This window comes from Athene cunicularia, assembly GCF_003259725.1.
Source record: "Athene cunicularia isolate RWA chromosome 1 unlocalized genomic scaffold, athCun1 chr1_part2, whole genome shotgun sequence".
NCBI lineage: Eukaryota > Metazoa > Chordata > Aves > Strigiformes > Strigidae > Athene > Athene cunicularia.
The window spans coordinates 81,692,944-81,701,595 of record NW_020799092.1 but is presented as its reverse complement, the minus strand read 5'-3'; the positions used below and the strand labels follow the sequence as shown (position 1 = coordinate 81,701,595).

General features: G+C 48.3%; 1 protein-coding gene and 1 long non-coding RNA gene across 2 annotated transcripts; one reads left to right on the top strand and one right to left on the bottom strand.

The window, feature by feature from the left end:
• Positions 1-30: 30 nt before the first annotated feature.
• LOC113491272 (protein DENND6B-like) lies at positions 31-8,319 on the bottom strand. The gene is made up of 13 exons (XM_026868039.1): positions 8,258-8,319; positions 8,014-8,110; positions 6,216-6,321; positions 5,611-5,690; positions 5,296-5,358; positions 4,424-4,479; positions 3,726-3,848; positions 3,241-3,336; positions 3,044-3,138; positions 2,380-2,445; positions 1,645-1,709; positions 1,130-1,219; positions 31-222 (listed from the first exon to the last, which is right to left on the bottom strand). Exons 1-13 carry the CDS (start codon positions 8,317-8,319, stop codon positions 112-114), a joined length of 1,110 nt encoding a protein of 369 aa, XP_026723840.1. The 3' UTR covers positions 31-111.
• Positions 2,452-2,823, top strand: LOC113490431. The gene is made up of 2 exons (XR_003400235.1): positions 2,452-2,682; positions 2,727-2,823. It is a non-coding gene; the product is annotated as an uncharacterized LOC113490431 (long non-coding RNA).
• Positions 8,320-8,652: the final 333 nt, after the last annotated feature.

The following is an 8,652-nucleotide window of genomic DNA, read 5'->3' as shown; positions in this document are numbered from 1 at the left end:
TTTTTTTTTTTTTTTTTTTTTTTTTTTTTGGTTAAAGGAGTAATAACCCTCTTCCTTCAACGAGGGAAGTTCATGCAGAGTATCAGAGTATGGGATCAGCAGATGGCATAACTATTCCCAGTCCCCGCAGACAAAGGAAAGCAGAAGCCCCTGCACAACTGAACGTACCTTCCACGGCGTAATGGCCCTCTGCAGAGGCATCAGACTTGCAATATAATGCTCCTAAGAAGAAATTTTTAAAAAATTCAAAAAAAAAAGCTCCAACAAGTGAGGAGCCTCTTGTGTGGTCACCGAGTCTGACAGTCTTCTCCAAAGCATCACAGGCCCAGCCAGCAGGCTCCTACTCTCCCGGGGTTTTTATTTTATAATTGCATTTTTACACAAGCCTGAGCGTTCCAGCTCGTTTCCCACCAGGTGCCAGGTCACAAAACCACGCTGCAAGAATCCTAAGTGCGGCGTGTGAGAAAAGGCCAGGTGGGAAGAAGCTGGCAGGAGGGACTGGAATCTGAGAAGATGCTCAGTCCTCCCACGTGATACCTGCCAAGATGATGGAGAAACACGAGTGGAGGAGCCAAACTTGGCCGACAGGACGGTCACCAAAACAGCACCAGCAGGTCTGCGGTGGGACTGGAGGGGGAGGGCTTGGAAGAAAGCATTTGCTAAAGTGTGCCTTCGGGGGGTGATCGCCACGGGGACAGGCTCTGAAGCTCTACAGCAGAGCTTCCCAAAGCCAGAAGGGCAGGTTTGGCACTGGCAGAGGGGAAGAGGAATGTTCTGGGCTCCCGTCCCTTCCCTATGTACCTGCTTTGCCTCCCTGCTGAAGAGAGCAAAGGGTTGGCGTTGGAACCAAACAGGGAACACCTATTCCTGCATGGCAGGAAGCCACGTTCCGTCTTCACACGCGGCCTGCTGCATACCCAACCTGCAGATCCAACACTAATGACTGACATTTGCATTCAAGAGCCATTTAGCTCCTTTCCACGGAGTAGAAGATCTCTCTAGAGGGCCACTTCCTGCATCTATTACAGCTGCTCAGGTAGGGGTGAATAAAAGAGGGCAAGTGCCAACTCATCACTCAAGCACCTCCCGTTGGCCTCCCCGTGCTCTGACAAGTCTCTGCTCAACTCACCAGGGGAATAATGAAGCTCTGGGTGAGCTCCAGGAGGTGACGCCTCAGCAGAGCACTCTGGACTTCGGACGGGCGCTTCCGCTGGATCCCCTGCGAGCACAAGAGCGTGTTCACAAAGCGGCTCCTGCCTCGGGCAGGTGGACGCAGAACGTGCAAATGCTATAAGGAACCAGTCCAGAGGAGTCTGGAAACCTGCACCGCCCCAAATCCATCCTCCCCCCACCTAGTTAAACGCATCACTCCCGTCGCAACTACACAGAATCTCTTTTTTCAGGCTCTTTTTTTGATAAGGATTGTTCTTAATTTGGTTGTGAGCTCGGAGCCAGTGTTTAAGCCGTAATATCAGCTCAATAATTTTAAAACTGGTGTGATAAACGTGCCCAGGTATACTTGACTAAATCACTACACACAGCAAAAAGTCTGTTCTCTCTGGAGTTTTATGGGTTAAGCCAGGCTGTTTGCACGGTTTCCCCACAATGGCACGCAGGATGCAGGACAGAGTGGAAAGCGCCTACCTTTAGTAATCTCTTTATCAGGGTTTTGTCTTTGTGAAGGAATGTTTTGTAAGAAGTATAGATTCCTAGATTGAAAAAAAAAACAACATAAAACCAGGAAAAAAAGCGGAAATTAGAAACAAATCTTTGCCCACGTATCTAGAGGAGGCGCTACTACATAGTGCGGGGACAGCAGAACCGAAATTCCTAGCACAAACCCTGGCAGCTCTGCGTGTGGATAATTAAAAAAAAATAATTTAAAAATGAGGAATTTGCTAGTGCAGCCACTACTCACAGCAGGGTTTAAGGACACTGAACTATCTGAAGGACCTTCCTACGCTAAGCTTATGGCGAGATAACTTACTGGAGCCAGCTTACGGCTAGGCCCGAGGTGAACAGTTAGTTCAGTGACAGCTCTCTCTGGGTAAGCAAGTTCCTTTGACTTCCATCGCATCTAAAAAGCAGGCGTGATACGTTAAATGAACCCAGGAAAATCAGAAGCTGTTCTCCCAACACTAAAATAATTCATTCGATTCCTTCATATTGGCTTTTTCCAACCTCAGAACAAAGATGTACAGTTTTTCTGTACTGAGGAGCAGGTAAGTGTGTGAAGGTGAGAAGGAGCGAGAAGATGGTAACACCAGAATGTCCATTTGTTGAGATGCAAAGAACAAGGTATGCCGTGTCCTCACGCCTGCAAAATCCCCCCCGTGGAAGGGGAAACAAAATTAAATAATGTCGGACAAAGGGACCTACCTGGTTTCGTGTCTAGAGTTTTCAGCTTAGCTAGCTTCTTCACCTTAACCTGCTTGGGCAGGTCTCCTGCAGAAAGACACCGAGTGACTGTTGCGGCTCCGGACCCGCCCTCACAGCCACGGCACGGCGAGCCCCCGCACCGAGAACGTCCACCCTTGGACACCTCCAGCCAGATCCTCCCTTAACTCTACCCCCGTGTGAGCCTTCTCATCTGCTAACCTTCCTGCTGAAATTCTGGAACATGTTAAGGAGGCATTGCAAAAAAACCCACTCCTCAACCTAGAGGTTTTCTTGGCTTCATAGGTAATAATATGTAAAATAATCTTCATAGATAATAATCTTCATAGATAATAATCTCTATAATAATCTTCAACTCTCTGTAACTTTCTCCTTCCTGCCCAGGATGGACTTCTCCTTTTCTTAAAGCTTCAGGAAAAAAAAAAACAAACAACAAACCCACAGCAAGTTATCCTCTCAACTTGTCTTCCTCATTGCTTGTGCTCACCCTGAGCATCACCTGGGGCAGAGTGGAGACCTCCCTTCCGCTTCTCAGCTCTCAGAGGGACGCAGAGGTGCGAAACAACAGCTAATGCTGCAGCTCTCAGCTCACTACTCGCCCCTAGCAAGGCCTACCAGCATGACGGGACTTTGGTTCCGGCCTTACCTGACATTCTGAGCTCCCCAACCCGAAGAATGTGCGGCCAGTGCTGGAGAGTTTTGATAAAGAAAGGGTTTGTGACTCCCACAACAATGTTTGGCCTAGAAAGAGCGGGGGAAAAGAAAAGCAGAACAATGCTAACCTCAGGGTTTCCTTCACACAGCCGGCAGTGAGCAGGTAGCAAGGGTCTCCTGGCTACTTACGGCGCTTGTGTCCTGGTGGTGTACTCCTTAAATTCGCTGTCATGGATAGTGAAATAGGGGCGGTAGTCGCAGCAGTACCTCAGAGGAGCAAGGCAGCTGTAACAACAGACAGGGGAGTTGCCAGACAAACTTCACAGAAGAGGAATGTGTATTTACATCAGGTTTATGTCCTAGAGCAGTTTTGTCCTGACAGAGGTAACACTTTGGAGGAGTTTGGGGCTTTTTTTTGGTTTTTTGCTCAAGCAAAGTTCAAAGCCAGGGAGACAAAGTTCCTCGGGGCTGTGAACCGTCAGGTCTCCCAACATGGGAGATCCCCTTTTCTCCACCACTGGTGGGATACGAGCAAGACTCTCTTGCTGCGCCTTTTGCCTTACACGCAAACTAAATCTAACACAGCTGACTCGGGAGGAGAGAGGATCTGAAAGAGAGAAACTGTCAGAATTCATGAGTACGGTTACCAGTATGTCAGAATTCGAGGGCATTACCTGGTGAGTGCCAGAACCATTTCTGAGGACACGGTAGGGGATGGTGCCATTACAACTATGGGCTCTCCTAGTAACATCAGCTCCCACAGCATCTGGATGTGAATTAACACCGGCTGGAAACACCTGTCAGTGACAGGAAGGAGTTAGAAACGCAGTTCAGAAAAGACCAGACACAATTGCCGTGTGTGAGCCTATCCAGATGGGCTTCTGGCTGGGAATTTGGGATCTAGGATTGATTTTTAGGCCCCCACAACAGAATGCCATGTGGCTTTACACACGCTGTTGCTCGATCAATTTAGAGGTGTTTAAAGGAAACGCTCTGAGCAATGTAAAGCACTGGGCTGGTCGTGCTGCTCTCAAAGCAAAGATGATGCACGTGGATTACAGGAGATGTCTGTGAGAACAGCACCTAGAATGCTGAGAAGTTTGATTCAGACGGGTACGCTTCAGAGCTTAAGCTGATCACAGCTGAGGCCGAGAAAAGAAACCCTCCTCTCACCAGCATATGGGGGTTCTGTGGGGGGCAGCACACCCAGGCTTAAACACTGCACGAGCTCTGCGAACCCGGATTCTAACTGACACCCTGCAAAGCACTGATTTCTTCTTCTTCATCATCCCTATAATTTATAGAATACTCTGAGGAGGGAGAGGGGGAAGCAGACGGAAGAGGAGAAGGTTGCAAGGATGGTGGCTCTCACCTGAAGAGATCCAGTTCGTGAATGCTGGGGAGAACCAGTGGGGCTGGTAACAGATTCTAAATGAGGAAGGAAAAAACCACAAACAAACCCAAACCTGTTAGTACATGGAAGCATCCTGACCGAAATACCATCTAACCTGACAACACCAATCCCAACGCAGCTCCCTCGACAAGCAGCACAAAAAGAAGAGAACACGGTTAATGCTTAGAGGTGTGAGCCAGGAAGAGATATGGGTTAGGCATTCAGGGTCCAAATGAATTTCCTTTGCTAGAAGATAGTCAAGAATCCCTTCTTTTCAAGGTACAAAAGACTTCCTGTGCCTGCTACTTTATTTTAGAGATAGGAAACTATCCTCTGGTGCAAGGCAGAGCTTAAGATACAGTAGAGACAATAAGGGTTGGTAATGTGGGTACCAAAAGGTGTGAAATACGAGAGCATTATCCAAAGGAGAGAAAAAGGGAAAAAAAAAAAAGAAAACAAATGAACAAGAATCAAAACCAAAGCTGAATAAAAGCAGTAAAGATGCTCAGACAGCAAATGCTGCAAAACAACAGAGAACACTAAGGTAGGGTCTCGTGAAGAGAGCCCTGCCTACCCCTGAATTCCCAGGAAAGGCAAAGTGAACCAAAACTGGGGGAACAACGCGCGCACCCGACCTGAAGCACAGCAATTCTGTGCAGCGTCCTGTTCTGAAAGACACAGGCTAGAGCGTGCAGTCTGAACCAGATGGGTAGCTTAAACCACGTTAGTCCCAGGCCAGTGTGGTTTCAAATAGGCTAAAATGGGCTGAAAGAGTGCCAGTTCTTCTCCGCCCTCCCTCCTTAGTAGTCTAGACTCATCACTGGCTTGTGTTGTGCCACACGTCATCTCACCTCCTGATTGAACTGCTTCACCGGGCTTGATCCTGGCTTATCCACCCTTGATGGGATTCTCACCTAGATTACAAATAAAACCAGAGAGATTATCCAGGGAGATGGGATCAGTCAGCATGCACACACACTGCTTGCTCTCCTAACAAACACCCACCTGAGAAAGCTTCCTCAATTCTAACTGTACAGAGGTTAGGAATAAAGGGAAAGGATCTAGAGTAAAGAGCAATTTTAGCATCCAGAAGGAAAGGGAATACGTGTCCCACTTCCCAGATTGCCTCAGTCTGTTGCTGAGTACAGACCATCACCAAGAAGTACCTGAATGACAACTCCCATCACTGGAAGGTTCAGAGTCTGTCCCGGCACAGGAGGCGGCCACTGATCGATCTCATTGCACACTGCAGAGACACAGGGAAAGAAAAAAAGTTTAATAGGAAGGTCAATACAGCTCATTCAGCCAGTCCTGTGAGTTCTGCCAATTTAATTACAGCCCATCCCTTGTTCACGTGTGCCCCTGGCTAGCTGCAGACAAACGCTCCAGCAAATAATCGTGCAAGTTTAGGTCAGACACCAGACTCGGCTGGGCCAGCAGCACGGCTCGGTCGGTCAGTCATGGTTAGGCTGACTAGTGCAATGAAGATCTAGACGGAGACGGAGCATTAGCAGTTTTTTCCTCTCTCTGGGGATATACTGTATGCAAAACTGACAGTGTAATCTATTACGGTTGTCAGACATTTCCCATTAATGCATCCCTTTACAGCTGGTTATAATTTTGACAAGCTTGGATGGAAGTTTTTTCCCTGTTGGAATTTGTTCCAGAATGAACCGATTTGGAACATTTCAGCTGTCCTTCAAGAACCTGCAGATAAAGGGTCTGAAAGATTTCAACCTGCAAAGTCTCCCTCCCAGATCCGACTGCTCACCTGCCTCCAGGCACGGCTCCAGCTTGTCGAAGTATTCCGGAGCAATCAGCTGCAGCAGGGACTGGAACAAGTTCACGTATGGAAGGCGTGACACCAGCACCAGTGACTGAAAAAAGGTACATTTAGGAGTCACAGACCCCCTGACGCGATCACTTCTAGCGCTGCATACACTTATACTGCTTACTAGAGGGCTACACCTAAAAACCAACATGAAAACCATGGGAGAGCTCCAGCACTTTTACTGGTGGAATTCTTGCCAGCTCTGTAGTCGTCGAGCCTTCCGGCTTCAGGAGACCCTGGGTATCAGCACAGACAAGGAGATTTTTCTTTGATGAATAAGCACTGCTGGTAGCTTCTACCAACTAAGAGGGATGGGATTGTGACCTACCAAAAGATCAGCTGGAGGGAAAACAAAAATAAATTCCTGATAGGTTCAAAGCGACCAAACCAACCCTATCAGACAGAGATGTGCAAAGGAGCAGACCACTGAAACTGAAACTAGGGAGAATAAACCAAATAAAGGAATTGTGGGGAAGAGCAAAGTAACTTGAAATAATGCTGATTTGTTGCCAGCAATGCTGGTTTTTGTCGTTGTTTTGGCTTCTTTCTAATGCTTCTTTGTGAAACATAGCACTGTTTTTTACAGCTTTTCCAAATCAGTCCCACTGGGGGTTTTTTCATTACTATGCTGATTATTCTCTTCCTCTAATCATTAACGAATACATTAACTAGGATCCAGTGGAAATTTCAGCAATGGTCATTTAAACAGCTCGTTTCCAACTCAAAACTTTGCCATTTCAAATAAAAAACCCCACTGTAGCATGACAACACACTTCACAGAGGCATTCCATGTGCCCACTGCTTTTGTACCAGTCGCTCTGTGGTAGACTTACAACTATCTGCTCTGAGGTCCCCATGTTGCCCAGTTTCTCTCATCCTCCAGCTTTCTGAGCGATCAACCCACCACTTTAGTGGAGATGGGGAAACTCATTTCTGTATTAGCGTCTCTGAAAGGCACTCCATGTCACCGGCTGGAGGTGGAGGAGTGAAAGTACAGCTGGGACGGAGCAGCATCCCCACCTCCTGACGGATCTGCTAGGAAGCAGCACTCTTTGAAGAGCAGGTTTGAAGAGTAATTCCACAGACCCATGGAGAAAAAGGGATCTCAGGATCAAAGTAAAATATTTTCCTTCTCTAGAAGAAGTCTGAAATTCCACTCTCTCTCAGGCAGTGACCATAACAATCCATCTGAATAATGCAAAGCACTCGGTGCGTTTATGCTGAAATAATTATGCAGTTTATATTATTTTTCCAGTGTCTGTGTGAAAGGAATTTATGATAAGAGACAAGGTTGGTGAGGTACCAGCAGTGCCACTGCTGCTAGACAGAAGCAATCAGCCCAGCTGGAAATCCATTCCCAGACAGGTACTAGAAGAAGATGAAAGCAACAATAAGAGCAGGGGTAAGGCGTCACTCGCCCGGCCCGCAGTAACGAAGCAGCTCCTCTCACTACCTGACGCTAGAGTACGTACTGAAGCAACTGCTGGAGTCCTTCAGGATCTCATGATTCAGACAGCAGGTCACCGCTCATGTGATTGAGGCACCATGGCAACGGCACCCAGGTTTGTTTGGAACGACACTTTCCACATATTCCTGTTCGCCCTGACCTTTGCCGTTTCCTGCAGAAACACTGGGGGTGGCACGTAGGAAGTGGTGCTATTTTACAGCTATGGATAGGTGCCTTTTTACAGCTACGTTACCAGCTGGGAGTAGAGAGCTATCTGGTTGCAGTACTCACCTTCTGAAAATAACCTCTCTTCATGGAGCTGTCCTTGACTTGCCTGAAGTATACGTAACCGAAGTAATGAGCTGACTCCCGCTGCAGGAGAGACCAGCATGGCCGTTACTGAGAACCCTGCTATGGCCACCCACCAAACAACGCGCCTCCCCCCTCCCAGGATACAGTTACACCCTCCCTCCTGCTTACCAAAGTCATCCAGGCTCAGCTCTCCGGGAGAGAGAGAGAGGAGACACAAACTAACCCGATAAAACCTGACAGCCTCCAGGTAGCAGCTGCCCCTTTGTGCAGCCCCTTCAGGGCCATCGTCTAAAGGGTTAATTGAAGTTGGCAGAGCCAACCCTCTGAGCTCATCCCTGCCGCCACGGATGTGCTGGGACCCTCTGAGCTCATCCCTGCCGCCACGGATGTGCTGGGACCAGGTTTTCTTTGCCAGCTAGAGGGTGGTGTACGGCTGAGGAAGGAATACCTCCTCTTCCCAGCGGAGGGACCCACCGCGCCCCTCAGCCGGGCGTTTAAAGGCGGTACCAGCCCAGCTCTGCTCAGGGTGAAGCACAAAGCTGGATGTCGCTTCCTTCAGAGCACCCCCCAAAATTGACAGATTGAACACAAATCCCCGGCGACCCTTTCAAACACGCT

Excerpts from the sequence above, each read along its gene's own strand:
- LOC113491272 (XM_026868039.1), bottom strand. The coding sequence starts at position 8,319 with ATGGCCCTGAAGGGGCTGCACAAAGGGGCAGCTGCTACCTGGAGGCTG. Across the intron at positions 3,849-4,423 it reads CACGAACTGGATCTCTTCAG|GTGTTTCCAGCCGGTGTTAA; the intron begins GTGAGAGCCACC and ends TGTCACTGACAG. Across the intron at positions 1,220-1,644 it reads TGATAAAGAGATTACTAAAG|GGGATCCAGCGGAAGCGCCC; the intron begins GTAGGCGCTTTC and ends TTGTGCTCGCAG.